At 41.7% G+C, this 16,839-nt stretch overlaps 2 protein-coding genes across 3 annotated transcripts in view; both read right to left on the bottom strand.

Annotated features, from left to right (window-relative positions):
- LOC311046859 (cilia- and flagella-associated protein 263-like) overlaps positions 1 to 16,839 on the bottom strand; it is a gene marked incomplete at both ends in the record, with an annotated part of 89,070 nt that overhangs the window by 21,985 nt on the left and 50,246 nt on the right. The gene's annotated exons all lie outside the window — the stretch shown is intronic.
- LOC311047119 (lysine-specific histone demethylase 2-like) lies at positions 3,290 to 16,486 on the bottom strand. 2 transcript variants are annotated; one of them, XM_084059721.1, is made up of 7 exons: positions 16,379 to 16,486; positions 15,704 to 15,871; positions 13,502 to 13,544; positions 9,146 to 9,266; positions 6,808 to 6,990; positions 5,571 to 5,669; positions 3,290 to 3,493 (listed from the first exon to the last, which is right to left on the bottom strand). In XM_084059721.1, exons 5-7 carry the CDS (start codon positions 6,898 to 6,900, stop codon positions 3,359 to 3,361), a joined length of 327 nt encoding a protein of 108 aa, XP_083915847.1. In that variant the 5' UTR covers positions 6,901 to 6,990; positions 9,146 to 9,266; positions 13,502 to 13,544; positions 15,704 to 15,871; positions 16,379 to 16,486; the 3' UTR covers positions 3,290 to 3,358. The 2 variants fall into 2 exon arrangements, with proteins under 2 accessions (XP_083915847.1, XP_083915848.1); XM_084059722.1 differs by lacking the exons at positions 13,502 to 13,544; positions 15,704 to 15,871; positions 16,379 to 16,486 and having other exon boundaries at positions 9,146 to 11,213.

Raw genomic sequence — 16,839 nt, 5'->3', positions numbered from 1 at the left:
TATAGATATATCTATATCTACTGTCTACAGCCAGGACACTACATTTATACTAAGAGACTAGACTTACCAGAGACTATACAACTGCATCGGGTTCTGTTCTTCGTAGGCTCTAAGATCCAATCCTATACTTATCTTATCCGGGTTGGAAATCTGCTGTCTCTACGCTACGGCCTCCGAAAGAAAACCAATGGCACCACAATGTCTCTGACCTGGAGGTCTCCATCGAGCGGCTCACGCTCACCAGGACTACATCCTGGCATCTGTTGTCTGTCCAGTCCAACCTCTCTTTATCTTTGTGTCCAGTCTCCAAATTCTTCTACAGACGGGTGCCGGAGCAACAGCTCCACGCGGATACGTTCCCATAGGATTTTAGGCTACTTACTACTCGCTAACTATGCTATTGCTCTGCTCTCTACTCCTCACACAAAGTGACAGGAAGTGAGCGTTGGCCTCTTTCAATCACATCCGGGGGAATGTCGTAAATAGCTGATCTACAAGCAATTGTGAGCTTGTAGATCTAGTATTTTCAAACGGCTGCAAAGTGGTTAATGTATGTTTTGTAATAATAATAAAAATCTACAAAGTAACTAAGTAACTCCAGTTTTCAAATACATGTAGTGGAGTAAAAGTACAACATTTGCAGGCAACTCTAAGAGTCTAGGTTGTATAGTTGATCGCAGATCCATTTTAGGTTATCCATTGAAGGTTAGTAGGTTGAGCACAGAGCGCATCGTCTGAAGTTGTTAAAACAAAAAAAAAGTATATTATATCGTTCGGTCGTAGCCGTACCGAACCGAGAGACCCTCGTATCGAACGGTTCAATAGGAATACATGTATTGTTGCAGGCTATATATTTGTTTTTTGTTTTTTTTTACATTTTGGAGCAAATACTGCAATGTAAAAATACTCTCTTACAAGTCAAAGTTGTACAAAATGTACTTAAAGTACCAAAAGTAGAAAGTACTAATTATGCAGAATGTCCCGTTTCACAGGCAACTCTTTTGAAAATAGCTGATCTACAAGCATTTGTGAGCTTGTAATCTGTTATTTTCAAATAGCCGAAATATATGGGGCTGAAGTGGTTGATATTTGTAATAATAATCCAAATCTACAAAGTAACTAGTAACTCAAGTTTTCAAATACATGTAGTGGAGGAGTAAAAGTACAATATTTGGATCCTGTCATGTATTGGTTAGCCAGGTCACATGACCAGGAACAGGTAACTGAAATGTATAGGAACACACAATAAGACGTAACCTGTTGATATGATGGAGACCGGTTGTTTGAGAGGAGCGGTCATGAAATAAACGAAATAAAAGACACGAAGCTTTCTTTCTTTGTATGATGATTCAATTCAGGTTGCACTAACTATAAGTAATAAGTTAGGCACACAACAGATCCGAGATGTAGTGGAGTAGAAGTAATAGTATTGGAAATTGGAAATACTACAAAGTACAAATACCTCAAAATTGTACAGTACTTGGTTAGATGGGTGATCTAATATCTATCTATAAAAATGCCAGATATGTAGACCTACTTATATTGTGATATGTGATATACTGACACACACACACACACACGCACACACACAATTACAATTGTCAAGATGACCACTGTTTTGATTTTTACAATTCATAGGTAGGCCTACTTATTTAGTTATTGCGTAATGGTTGTGTTAACCTGATTCCCTGTTGTAGAGGTCCAATGAATAAAGTAACCTGATCACATCTTAAACTTTTGTCACACAATTATAAACTCCATACTGCAGTTTGGAAACCAAGATGCCTCGCAATGTCTCAAAAATAACCACGTGGTGGCAGCAAACAGCTATATGTTCCCTGGAACTTGGAAGTGTAGTTACTGTAGCCTTGGTAACTAAGAATGAAAGAACATATTTAAATGATATTGGCCATGAAGTACAAGACCGGAATTCAAAATTTACTTGAGTAAAAGCATAACAGTATTGGTATCAAAATGTACTTAAAGTACCAAAAGTAGAAACTACTCATTATGCAGAATGTCCCATTTCACAAGTTTACAAATGTATAAAATGTCAATGACAAGCTTCATATGCAGTACAGTACAGTAGAGCTCATATTAATGTTGATACAGTAGGTCTAGTTGAGAAGATGCAGAGTAAATCATCATTACTGACATGATGACATGCAAAAACAAACACCTCAAGTGATATTGAAATCATTCACTGTACTATCAATAGCGTAGTCTAACAATGTGTATGCTTGTATACACCCTATTGTGTACACACACACACACACACACACACACACACACACACACACGGGTTTGTGTATACAAACAAGTTTAATGTGAAATATTTGGAGTTTAAAGCATGTCATATGGGACACTTCAAATAAAAGTTTGTTTGATTATAATCATGTTGTTTAAAAGAAGTAAAGACATTTTAACCTATTTGTTGCAATTACGCTAATTAAGTAATTCATTTTTAACCAGTGTGGAGAACCAAAAGGATAGAGATTGTCGTTTAGGATTAGGTGAGTGTGTGTGTAAGGCATAGAGGTGTAAGGTGACTTGAGCCTCACATGGTCAAGTCACCTTCAGGTGGCGCGCCTCCGTCGGTGAAACCGAGTGCACCTTCTTCAATCTGACTGGTTCTCCAATCGTATCGTGACATTTACGTTTCCACAAAAAAGAAAAACACACAAAAGTTATGTTACATCAATGTGTCATTAAACATTGAATTACTTTCCCCCCATTACAAGCAGGAATTGTGTTAAGAGAGAAGGTTAATGGAAATGCTTAAACAACACTTGTTTTGTAGCTTTGTAGCTGCAGTTGAAGCAAGTTCAACTTGGATTGTAGCTTTAGATTTTGTAGCAGCTACAAGTTGTTAATTCGCAACATCCAGTTTTACTCAAATGGTGCAGACCACATAACACAATGCATGTTAGTCCCATATCCTGACAGACCTGTCAATGATCTTCATATTCTGTACAGACCTGTCAATAATCTTCACATCATGTACATAGCAGACAGGCCTGTCAATCATCTTCAGTTACTCCTCCTAATCCTACAGTTACTCCTTTACAAATCTAGGCTTTCTAAGTAGCGAATAAGAAAACTCACTTTTTATCACCCGTTTTCCCTGAATAAGTCACCTTTTCCCCAGACAAACATAGACAGATCTTTTTAACGTAACAATAATTAGTCTGATTACATCTTTCCATGACAAACTTTTCTAAATGTTCCAAAAGTATCAGATCTACAAGCTGACAACGTGTCGTGATGTGCAACGTTGTGAGCTTGATGTGCAACGTTGTGAGCTTGTATATCTGCTATTTTCACACCTTTTATTTTATTTTTCCCAGTACTGTACATGCTAGATTGATATGGTTGTGGTTGTGACTACGTTTGGAAGGTTTACTGAGGGTTGGAAAGCCTCAGTCTTGGTTCCAGCACCAGCAGCAGAGATCCTCTGATGATTCCAGGACTTGCTATACGTCTTCATTTTCATCTGGAGAAAAACACAATACAACACAATCAATCATGATCAAATGTTTAGAAATGTACCTCAGAAACCCTTTAAACTGCATTATACTCAATTGCCTGAGGTCCCCCATGGATCTAGTAGAATGTTTCAAAAAAGTTTTATTCTATGTCAAAATTAGTTAAAACAGCCTGTATACAAACTCACAATGCATTGCATCTCAACACATTATGAGCTGGTAAATTGCCAATTTGTGCTAGATGATGATGGATTGCATTGCCAAATGTGGAAAACTTAAAAACTAAAAGCACCCGTGGTATCCTTTAATTTTCGCTCGCACTCATTCAAAGGCTATATTCAAGTTCTGTATTCCCATTAAGGATTCATGGACAAAACCAATGCGAGGAGAGAAGAAACCAAGGAGCATGTCGTTGCTGTCGGGGAGAAACCTCTTATCTCCATATTCTAACATTTTGTGTTTTTTTCACCCTCCTTCATCATACTACAGAGTCACAGAAAAGTATCAACAGTAGCAGATCCACAAACTCAAAACACAGGTGAACTAGGCGAGTGTATGAATAAACAATATTTTATGTGCACACTATATCATTTTATTTAAGTATTTAAAAGAGCACAAAGTAAGTTTCTTACTCTGTATTATGGATGAAGACAGTACCCAGTCAACTGTGCTCTTTAGATACAGCGAAAAAAATGATATAGTTTTGGCACATCGAAAAAGAAGAGATCAGAAAGTGTGTGATGTCTACTTTCACTTTCCTGAACTGATTAGTTACAAAGACCGCAATAAATCTGTGTGACCTCTCCTTGTTCGATATACTCCTTGGCTTCTTCTCTCCTCGCATGGTTTTGACCATGCATCCTCAGTGAGTGGAACTGAGATGCAAGGAAAAGATGCAAGTGAAGGAAAGGAGGATACAATTAAGAGACATGGGTTTGGGTCAAAGTACCTCTGTCTGTCTGTGTGACTGTCTGTCTGTCATTCTGTCTATGAACGGGGGCAATAAGCAGACAGATAATGAACTGTCGATCAACATTCAGTGATGTGGTCTGAACACGGAGCCAAGCAAGGTGAGAGGGACGAGGGCAAAGGAGGAAGAGATACAAGGAGAACATATTATATAGTATAAGTTAACCAGTCAGTTAACTGGTCGATAGAGAGATAGATAGATAGAGAGCTGATGGAGGAGGAGGAGAGAGGTGATTAAGAGGAGGGATTAAGGAACAAATCAAGAGATTTGAAATGTGGGAAGGAAGGGTGGGAGGAGTAGAGTGTGTGCGTGTGTGTGTGCGTGCGTGCGTGGGTGGGGGGCGGCAGGGAGGTGATAACATCCACATGCGGCTGGCGCACAGCCGCCAGAAGCCAGACTTCAAAAATAAGGACAAGACGCACAACTCAAAACACGCACACGCACATGCACACGCATGTGTGCGCATACACAGAGACAGGCAAGTGCTCACAGTTAAGGCACAGATAAACAGGCATATACTGTACGTGCACTGCACTGAGGCAGGGTGTACTGCCCCACACACACACACACACAGAGACAGGGGTAAAACTCTCAGCAAAGCCAGACGTCCACACCGACAGCCGAGGCACAGAAACCAAACCTTGCACACCAGCGCTCAGAGACGTATAGAAGAGACAGGATCAATTAAACTCAGGACAACATTCCAATCGGACTCTTGTTTAATTTGCTAATGTAGCGTTCCTTGTCGAGTGGCAACAAGGTTCTGTGCCTGTGATCTGGCAAGCCATGACGCCTGCTTTTTAAATTGGTATACTTTTACAGCATATGAGTTTGAAAACCCCACATCCCTCGGTCTATACCAGCTGGGGGAAATCTGTGTTTTCCCCCAAGCCGACTCCGCCCCCTAGGTACGACCCACTGATGACACTACACCGTGTGCATCTATACGTCCTCCCGGTGTGGGCTGCTCACTGGTAGGTGAGCCAGTAGGGTAAAACAGCAGTGGCAAGCAGTGGGAGGAATTAATAGGCATAACGACTAAATTGGGTAGAAAAGAGGGTAAAAGTCATTGGCTACTCTAAAGAAGAAAAAAGAAGAAGGGAGTCAACACTCACAGAGCGGTATTTCTCAGGCAGGAGAGGCTGTTTGACTGCCAGCATTCCAGTGTTAATGAGGCCCTTCCTGGTCATGAAGCGAAGCACCTGGTCCAGCTCCTGCACACACGCTAACGATGACATGTGGAGCACACTTCTGGGGAGTCAGCACCTCCTGGATGAGTGGATTGAACGAAACAAAGGGGGTTCAAGCATTATTCACTGTTTCAAGGGTAAGTTTCTCCTGAAACATTTTATTTTCATTTGTTGCTGGTGTGATTTCAGACATATTGGGTGCAGTGGTCACTTCAAGGCTACAGAGAGCAGGTTACATGCAAAGGAAGCAAACATCGTTCTCACACTTTCAAGAGTTTTCAAAAACGTGACGCGCTGTGAGCTTGTATATCTGCTATTTTTAGCGGCGCTAGCCGCTCTATACCTTTAGGTATAGAGCGGATATTAGCCCTCTATGCCTGGCTTTTGCGTCAACGTTCTGATTGGTCAGGTGCGCCAACGTTCTGATTGGTCAGGTGCGTCAACGTTCTGATTGGTCAGGTGCGCCAAAGTTGTGATTGGTCACTATTCATGACATCACTATGATGTCATGAATATAGAATTCGATGTCTATATAAACGATGACAATGACTTCATCTTATTATTCATTTGGCTAAAGTCTCCGTCTAGGTAAGTTATTTAAAGTTAATATGACGAATAGAAAGAGAAAGATACAAGAACAGATGAAGGGTGAATGTATAGAAAGTCTGAGTTCGGGACCCAGTCATCCGTTATGACAGAATGGTTTGATAGAGACGATCGAGAATCCAAGAGTCCGTTAAGGTTCTGATTGGTCAGGCCCGTCAAGGTTCTGATTGATCAGGCCCGTCAAGGTTCTGATTGGTCAGGTCCGTCAAGGTTGTGATTTGTCAGGCAAGGGGACTATTCATGACATCACTATGATGTCAAGGTTATATTTTTATTTGGCTAAAGTCTCCTTCTAGGTAAGTTATTTAAAGTTAGATCCTCAATTTAACTTTATCTGTCGTCGACGCTCTGATTGGTCAGACCCGTCAACAAAGTGATTGGTCAAGCTTCACATGACACATGGCTATAAACACATTATAAACACATATCGATGACATAATGTATTCAAAGGCGCCGCTACCTTCACACAGGGTGTGATTTTTTAATTACACAGATGCTTTCCCGGGAAAATATAAAATAATTGGACGTCATTACTTGTTAGTAATCTATACTGTACCGTACAGTCCCTGTGCCAGGAGGCCAGAATGGGGTTTCGCAGGGCCAGGTACATGGTGGGTTCTCGAAAAGTCAGGAAACTCGTACAGCTCATCCAGTTCCATCATATCTGGTCGCACACACAGGGCTTTACCACACTCATTGGGCTGATGGAAGGTCTGGAAGTATGGACACATACCTGGACCTGTAGAAAACAATCATTATTGTAATGGTTAAAATATAACAAGATGCATAGGTGCATTCTGGATGGATTTATTTAAAGGCACACTTTGGAGCCAATGCTCCCTCAGAGTAAGCTGCTCTCTTGTAATGGTTAGACTTACCCTTAAATACAATTTAAATACAGGTGTTGCATTTAAAAAAGCCTTTTAAATGCCAAACAAGAACCAAATACCTTTTAATATGTCATTATTCATCCTTGGTGTTTGGATCACTTTAGTGTCGTTACCACTGTCTTTGTACTAGATGGCATAGCCAAGTTATACCTTGAGTTGACATTTTTCAGTTTGCTTAAAGTTACAGCCAAATATGTAGAAGGCTCAGTGTTAAAGCTGCAATCCATAACTTTTAGTTATGTGAACTCATAAATAATGACACGCCTAAACTATGGATGATAGGGTTAATGTACAGTCAACCAGCATTAACCGTTAACCATGTAAAAGTAGTGCATCATACAGTAGTAATATCTCTTGGTGGATGCAGATTATTGGGTAAAATGTGCACAAAACTGCCATGGACTGGAACCAAAGGATGAAAAATAATATAGCAGGGCGCTTTGCCTAGAAAGTGACTGAACCTGAAGTTAACGACAGCTTCACAATGTTCATTCAGAAAACATTGAGGTTGAGACATAATAATATAGTTTACTAGACAATCTATATATATACAATTTGAATCCTGCGCCATGTCGGTTGTCAGTATGTATGCGACGCCAGTGTGACGTAATCCGACATCACGCCAGATGAGACGGTATATGACATCACATCCTACCTATAAATTCTAGGATGCCGTCAGATCACACCAGTTCGACGGCTTCCATAGTGGGTTTTGGTCATTGGACAGGTGATGCACGTTACCTCTTTCTGAAGTGGGTACTTTCAAAGCCTGCCGTGGATTTAGGAGAGCACAAAACTCTCTCTCACACTGTGAGGTGCCTGTAAGGTGGCACTGCAAAGTGAACGACGCGTCACGCTAGACTTTCGGGCCGCGTAGCGGCCCGAACTTCTAGTACACATACATTTGTAAACATGTTGACAATGAGTCATATGTGGCAGGCACTATAGCAGATGCTGCTGCGCAGTGTGTAGTCTATAGTGGTGGAAAGTAACTAAGTACATTTACTTAAAAGTACTCTACTCAAGCACAATTTTGAGGTATTTGTACTTTACTTGAGTGTTTCCAATACTTTTACTCTATTACTACTCCATTACAACTCGGATTCCAAATGTTGTACTTTTACTCCACTACATTTTTTTTAAAAATCATTTTTATCCCACGATTTTGTAACCCATATTTTTTCACCCAGTGCCAATTGCCTATGTAATCCTGGGCGCTACTCTCCCTCTGCCAGCCTAGGGAGAGCCCAAGCTGAAGCTCATGCATTACATACATACATACATTAACCACCACTTCAGCCTACATTTAGGCCATTTGAAAATAGCAGATCCTCCAATCAGCGTTTCATATTACCCATTTAAATAATGTTACTGTGTACTCTGATGGACATTTATTTAACACCATGTTCTCAATGATAGATTGTGTATTAAATCAACTGAATGTGAACACGTTAGCCGTTAGCTAGCTAGCAAACAATTGATATTTAAATGGCCAGATGCTTGCATTCATTGCGTTGGTGGCGGGGGTTATTACATAACATAAATGTTTACAAAGAACCCTTTCTATATCATAGAAAGGTTCAGTTTAAAGCTGAATACATTCTAATGTTAGCATTAGCAAATTAATGCTACAATCTGGGAATCCATTTGTAAAAATGTCTTGATTCAATTCAACTCCAAGTTTAAGCCTTCTTCTAATATTAAAACAAAACAAGAACGTGGTTTACTCTCGTTTTAATGACGACAGCATCTATCCCGTCGGCAGTCAGTCATCCAATCAAGTAGTACTGCAGAGCTTGCTGTCTGCAGACCGCCCCGCCCCTTCCCCCAGGCTGCAGCCGTTAGCTTCTCCATCCAATCACGATACGACGCGACTCGCCGTCATATCCTGATTGGCTGACGGATTCATGCGTCTTGTCAGCCAATCATATACTGGGAGTCGCACACCTAATTTGCATATGCACCTGTCTTAAAAGCTCAGCGGTTACCGCTCAGCGTCGTTACCGTTCCTGAGCTGAAAGAAGATTCCTTTGCATCAGAGATGGTTGAACCGATTGTCCACCGTCAGTTGAGCGCCTACCCTTCCTACATCATGGAGGAGACGGCCGTTTCTCTTCACCACTACCTGCTGATGAGGAGGAAGATGAGGAGAGAGCGGAGGGAGAGGAGGAGACAGAGGAGGGAGGAGAGGAGACAGAGGAGGATAGAGGACCATCAGGAGTTCCTTGAACGGACTGATCGGTTGCAGCTACAGTTGCTCCAAATCCAACAATACCTCTCCATGATAGCGGCGTAGGAGGAGGAGGAAGAGTTGGAGGAAGGAGTCACTGCAGTGACCTTGGCTTGGAGTTACATCTCCCACAACAACGGCCCTTTTAAGGGCCACCCAACTGTACACAAAAAGAGTGTGTAGCCTACACTAATAAACTACTGTGCGGTATCAAACTGTGGGGGTCCGCAGGGGGACCGTAGCTGGAGACAGCCGTGAGTAAGAGCGGCAGCTAGCCGGCCTGGTGGGCTGCGGCCAGCGACAACTCTGGACTGGTGCGGACCGAGGACCCACCGCGCAGTCATAGTCATTGTTGAGAGCGCATCGTTAAAGCCCATATAAACGCTCACCTGACCTCCACACACAGACACATATGAACCAGACTCACTGAGAGTCCAGACAAACAACAAACTCACGATTTGAACTAGCTATTATATATAAATAAATAGGCTGTTAACGTGTTAACATGGCGAGAGAGAGCACTCAGCACACAGTTAAAGCGCCCAAAATAAATCACTTGTGACAAAACACCGAAGGCGTCGCCGTAACGCGCGGCTTTGAGCTGAGGAGCGCCGTGGATGCATGCATCATGTCCATAGCAGCACTCACATGGACGTTATTACAACGTTCAAACCGATCAACCATTACTGTGCTCAAATCAAATGTCCTCCTGATCTATTAGCATATAGCTTGGCTGAAACAATGGTAAATGAGGCGGGCTTCACGTGGCTTTGTGGCAACGATTCAACGTCAGACCGGGTATGTTGTCTCTCTTCAGTCTGACAGAGACAGATGAAGATCAAAAGAGCAGCGCTCCTTTCCAAAAGTTCAACCGTTTCAAGCTTGAAGCGCCCAGCACCGTGAGCGCCCGCGCTCAACCCAGTACCAAGCGGGTTCAGCGGGGGCAGCGCGGGTGGCCGGAGCGCGGTGGTGCTGAGAAGCAAATGCCTATTTTTGTAAGGAGCGTCGTCGCTACATAGACATGTATTGCTGTGGCAGGCTGATGGCTTAGCGCTGCCAGCTCAAAGGGCTCTCAGTGGAAACGGCACCGTATGGCTTTAACCCTCTTTTTAAGCTTTTTTTTGTTTAACTACATTCCTTAAACGGTTGTTGATCTTAGCTAGCCTACATCTCAAACTCAACTAAAGAACAAACCATTGGTTGACTTGAGCGACCGAAATCAGATTAGAAGTAGAACCGTGTGGAGTGGACTCAACATACTTTAGCTGCTACAACCAGGACACTACATTTCTACTAGAAACACTAGACTTACCAGAGACTGCATCGGATTCTTCCTAGGCTTATAAGATCCAATCCTACTGATCTTATACGGGTTGGAAATCTGCTGTGCAAACCACCACTACGGGCTCAGAAAGGAAACCAATGGAACCACAAGGTCTCCATTGAACGGCTCATCCTGTAGAAAAAAAAGCGCCTCGCTATTCCTTTTTTCAGCTAGATCAAGACCTGCAGAGCTCCTCAATCACCAATCCTAATGCTAATGGTAGCTCTCTGAGTCTGAGCCCTATGGTCTGAGCACCTCCAGCGTGTTAGCTAAGTTTCCTTCAAAGTTGTCCTGCTTTAACAGCAACGAAAACAGCAAGCCTGTAATTCCAATACTAGGTTATTCCTTAAATTCACCCCGGGACCATCACTGTAACCTATTGTCTCTGAACTCTGGCTGACCTGCGTCCTTCTATCAATATAATCTCATACAGCACGTGACACGAGGTCGAATGACGTCATGGATAGGTAATAATAAAGACTCTGCTAGATAGCTCCACCTGGTGTACAAAGCAAGCAACACCACTCACCTCTAGAATTCCTGTTATGATTACACTTAAACCAAATTCTCTTTCATATAATAACTGATAACCAAGTGATAAGAAATTCAATTGAAATGCATACCTGTGTAATTTAAGGTACATTACTAGTAAGCATTGCTGCTGTAAGTGTGGATCTCAATTCCTTTGGTTCTCTACATTATTAAGTCCAATTCTATTATTAGCTATGTGGTCCATCAATCAATGCATACGTTTCCACAAAAAAGAAAAACACACAAAATAGATTTTACATCATTGTAAGTACTGTCATTAACCACTTATATGCTTCATTGGCCGCTGTTCCCCAGGGGTCTATACTCGGTCCCCTCTTTTTTTCTTTCTTTACCTCTAAACCAAATGTCTTTGCCGAAAATAATGAATCTACATGCGCACAAGGTGGTGGTCTGCTATGTTTGCCAAATATTTTCCTATTATGACATTCAATCTTGTTAACAGCTTGATTACTTTTAACATAATAAAGTTCAGCTCCAAATATCTACGAAATAATTCCCATCAATTAACAGCTCCAGTCAGTGTTCTAGCCACACACACACACACACACACACACACACACACACACACACACACACACACACACACACACACACACACACACACACACACACACACACACACACACACACACACACACACACACACACACACACACCTAATCTTACATAATCCTAAAACCAGCCCAGTTAACCAAATTTGAGCTATTCTTCACATCTCTCTATTAATGCTCTGGGTCCATGAAGATACAAGCTGGACGATTCTTTCCCATGGTTTGGCCCCCTCGTGGTCACTGCTGCTCTGAGATGATCAAACCCTATTTCTGATTCTTGACGTAGCGTGCAGCACGGACAAGTGCAGGCCCATCACGTAGCTGGTAATGAGTCTGGCTGGAAGCAGAGCCCTGGTCACCCAGCCCTATAGAGGAACATAAAGCCTGGTTTATACTCTGTAGTACCACGGTGTCGCTTGCCAAAAAGCTTTTTGGAAAGCAACACCCAAGATCAAGGTTGTGCTTTATTGTTACATCTTGTGTACAGTTACATAAGAGTAAATCTTATTTTTGTTCGGCTTACTTCCGACAATGCAGCAGCATAGGTAATAACAATAAAAAGAGCAAAAAAAGAGAACATCAGCGTATGTACACGACACATGCATATGATCTTGGTATATTATATACACCAACAGCATTTTTTCAGTAGCTGCCACATTACTTTATATAAACAACTTCACAGTATCTCCTCATGTGCCTAGATTTAGTTTATACAAGTCACATAGAAAACAGTTAAAAAAAAACACTCACCACGCATGACGGCAGAACTCGTGGGACTGTCCCATGAGTTCTGCCGGCACGTAGCGCTCTGGACTCTGCTTGTCCAGCGTGGGCCTTAGTAAGTTAAGTAAGTAAGTAATCTTTGGTATGACTCGAAGCACAAGGCCACTGAGCTGGCTTACAGACACAAAGACTCTATATTCCTGGATTCACTTGCTGAATGCAAGCCGTATTGAACCATCGTCTTTCTATGTTTTTTGTTTTGTTTTTTCTATCAATGTCCTATACCTATATGACTCACAAAAATGTAGAAAACAGTCAATCCATAACCTCTCTTCACAGACCAATGCTAGAAATAGGGACCCATTCTGTTTGTTGAAGAGTGTTATCACTACACACTATATTTAATGATTCTAGTTTTTATTTGTACTTTTTATTTGTATCAATTAATGCCCTATGATTCACAAAAAATGCACATACCAATATAGAAGTCTTCTGTTTGTTGAAAATATAAACTGTGAATCTATTCATTTTACTGTAACTCTGTTGAATGGACCCTGACTGACTGAGTGACCCATGAACCATCCTCTAGCACCACCCTCAGGCCAAATATAAACATTTCACACAGATATTTCATAAGCTAACAGGCAGATTCCATGAAGAATCCTGCTGACTTTGGTTACCCCATGGCTTTGCATTAATCTAAACAGCTGTTTGTGTCATGGGTATATCCACACAGAACGTGAACATAACAAGGTGATACAGCGGCTCAATGATTTTTCAAAATGAGGTTCATTTTTCCACCTTGAATAAAAGCATCAACCTATTTGATTAATAGCTTGATTCAGATGAATTTTCGGATAGTTTGTTTGTCACAATCTCGGTGTGTAAGCACCTTTAATGTTGTTCTTTCTAAAATAACTTGTTTACATTCCTTGTTACAAGGGGACTAAAGTCTATTAACATGCAGGCAGAGGTCTCACCTGACACAGATGTGATGTTAATGTTGACCACCCTATCGATGAACTGAGAAAACAACAAATAAACAGTAGATGAAAAAAGAAAATCACTTAACTTAGACAGACTAAATTAGAGATGAAGAGCTGCATTCCAAAATGTAGATTGTTTTTCAATTTGACAAGAAACTAGGGAGGTAATAAGACCATAAAATGGTTCTGATGAAGACTAATCAGTCAAACATTGTTTTATTTTTAAACTCTCAGAGATGAATGAACACCAAGGATTTGTCTAATACAATCATTCTCTAATAGAAATATTTCAATGTTGTTGTGATTGCTATTCATCAGAAGTCATAAGAAAGCACTGAAACTATTTTGTAGGATTTGTGTGTTTACAGTGGGGCAAAAAGTATTTACCGTAGTCAGCCACCATTGTGCAAGTTCTCCCACTTAAAAAGATGAGAGGCATGTAATTTTCATCATAGTTATACCTCAACTATGAGAGACAAAATGAGGGGAAAAAATCCTGAAAATCACATTGTCTGATTTTTAAAGAATTTATTTGCAAATTATAAGGAAAATAAGTATTTGGTCAATAACAAAAGTTCATCTCAATACTTTGTTATATACCCTTTGTTGGCAATGACAGAGGTCAAACGTTTTCTGTAAGTCTTCACAAGGTTACCACACACTGTTGCTGGTATGTTGGCCCATTCCTCCACGCAAGATCTCACCCCGTGGGGTCAATTTTTTTATTTTTTTTTAAGAACGGTGAGCAAAAATCCCAGAACCACACGGGGGGAACCTAGTGAATGACCTGCAGAGAGCTGGGACCAAAGTAACAAAGGCTACCATCAGTAACACACTACGCCACCAGGGACTCAAATCCTGTAGTGCCAGACGTGTCCCCCTGCTTAAGCCAGTACATGTCCAGGCCCGTCTGAGGTTTGCTAGAGAGCATTTGGATGATCCAGAAGAGGATTGGGAGAATGTCATATGGTCAGATGAAACCAAAATAGAACTTTTTGGTAGAAACTCAACTTCTCGTGTTTGGAGGAGAAAGAATGCTGAGTTGCAACCAAAGAACACCATACCTACTGTGAAGCATGGGGGTGGGAACATAATGCTTTGGGGCTGTTTTTCTGCAAAGGGACCAGGACGACTGATCCGTGTAAAGGGAACAATGAATGGGGCCATGTATCGTGAGATTTTGAGTGAACACCTCCTTCCATCAGCAAGGGCATTGAAGATGAAACGTGGCTGGGTCTTTCAGCATGTCAATGATCCCAAACACACCGCCCGGGCAACGAAGGAGTGGCTTCGTAAGAAGCATTTCAAGGTCCTGGAGTGGCCTAGCCAGTCTCCAGATCTCAACCCCATAGAAAATCTTTGGAGGGAGTTGAAAGTCTGTGTTGCCCAGTGGCAGCCCCGAAACATCACTGCTCTAGAGGAGATCTGCATGGAGGAATGGGCCAACATACCAGCAACAGTGTGTGGTAACCTTGTGAAGACTTACAGAAAACGTTTGACCTCTGTCCTGGCCAACAACGGGTATATAACAAAGTATTGAGATGAACTTTTGTTATTGACCAAATACTTATTTTCCTAATAATTTGCAAATAAATTATTTAAAAATCAGACAATGTGATTTTCAGATTTTTTTCCCCCTCATTTTGTCTCTCATAGTTGAGGTATAACTATGATGAAAATGACAGGCCTCTCTCATCTTTTTAAGTGGGAGAACTTGCACAATGGTGGCTGACTAAATATTTTTTTGCCCCACTGTATGTGTGTGTGTGTGTGTGTGTGTGTGTGTGGGTGTGTGTGTGTGTGTGTGTGTGTGTGTGTGGACACGTGCGTTGTCCACACACACTTAACAAGTGTGGACACTTGAGCATATACGTAAATCACATTGTCACTTTGTTGTACAGGTGACGGTTTGTTTGATTTTAATCTTTTTCCCAGTGTGTGGAAGGTTGAATAATCGACATTTAGTAATAAAACTGCATTGAGCAGAATGAGCACATGATCCACAGTTAAAATGATCAGTAGGGATATAGTCTAAAAAGGTCCGGGAGGGTTGTGGCCTGAACTGACCAGTATGGATGGACCTGATGTTGGGTGCTTATTTGTATACGACTTGTAGGGGGTGGGGGAAAATAGGCTTGAGAGCGTCAAAACTGATGATGTGCCAGTGTTTAAGCAGTGTGTTGTTGATTTACTTACCCAGTGGGGAGTAAGTGAGGAAGCACTTAGGTTGTTTCTCCATAATATGCAGTTTCTTGCTGCTGGAGTTCAAGCGGTGGGACTGGGAGATGTTTTTCACTTTTGTTCAAACTCGTACTGGTCCTTTCTGGTCTCTGTCAGGCAGACCTGTGGCTCCTCTAGAATGGCCTGCAGGGGATGGAAGCAGTGTTGGACAAAGTACTCAACATCAGTACTTGAGTCAAAGTATAGATACTCCTGGTCAAATAATGACTTCACAAGTGAACGTTGGTTTCTCTGTCCAAATGTGTGCTCGAGTTTAAGCACTGGAGTGCTAAGTATTTGTTAAGTATTCAAAAGTATAAATTACAAAGTACCGAAAATGTCAATAATTGTGAAAACAGCAGATCTAAAAGCTCACAATGCGGCACGATGCAACCTGTTGTGCCTGATATAGAACTATTTAACACTTATTTTAACATAAAGCATCACTTACACCACATTTAACAGACATGGTTCTGTAGTGTCATAATCATGTATTCTACTGCAGATACACATTAACCTATTTGGCAAAAGAAAGTGTGACTCCCTCCCTCCCTGTAATCTAGGGACGTTGCTCTGTCTGTGTGTGTGTGTGTGTGTGTGTGTGTGTGTGTGTGTGTGTGTGTGTGTGTGTGTGTGTGTGTGTGTCATCACCCTGTAATCCTCCAGGGTCCTCTCTGAGCTGTGTGTCCACCAGCTCTCTTCGAGCCACGCTGCATTTCTGTTCCATCGTCAGCTGCTGCAGACGATCTGACCGAGTCCTCTGCTTCCTTCCATGATTCTGACACGCACACACACACGAATACTTGCGCACGCACACGCACGCACACACACACACACACACACACACACACACACACACACACACACAGGTCAACAATGTAGGAAAGTGAAGATTTTTGAAGACCTTCCATGGAACAGTGCACTAAATGACCTGGTGACCTATGATGATGCGTCAATGTTCTCAGTTACTGGGAAGTCGGAGGGCAATAAATTCCACAGAAAAGGAAGTTTTCTTGATTGAGGATTAACTTGATGACGGTGAGTGAAGTGAAAGAGGCTAAATGGGGAAGTTGACAAAGTTCTCCACAACCTTTTGAGAGTTTGTCTGTGTA

This window comes from Gymnoscopelus microlampas, assembly GCF_963454915.1.
Source record: "Gymnoscopelus microlampas genome assembly, chromosome: 6".
NCBI lineage: Eukaryota > Metazoa > Chordata > Actinopteri > Myctophiformes > Myctophidae > Gymnoscopelus > Gymnoscopelus microlampas.
This window is presented reverse-complemented; position numbering and strand designations above follow the sequence as displayed.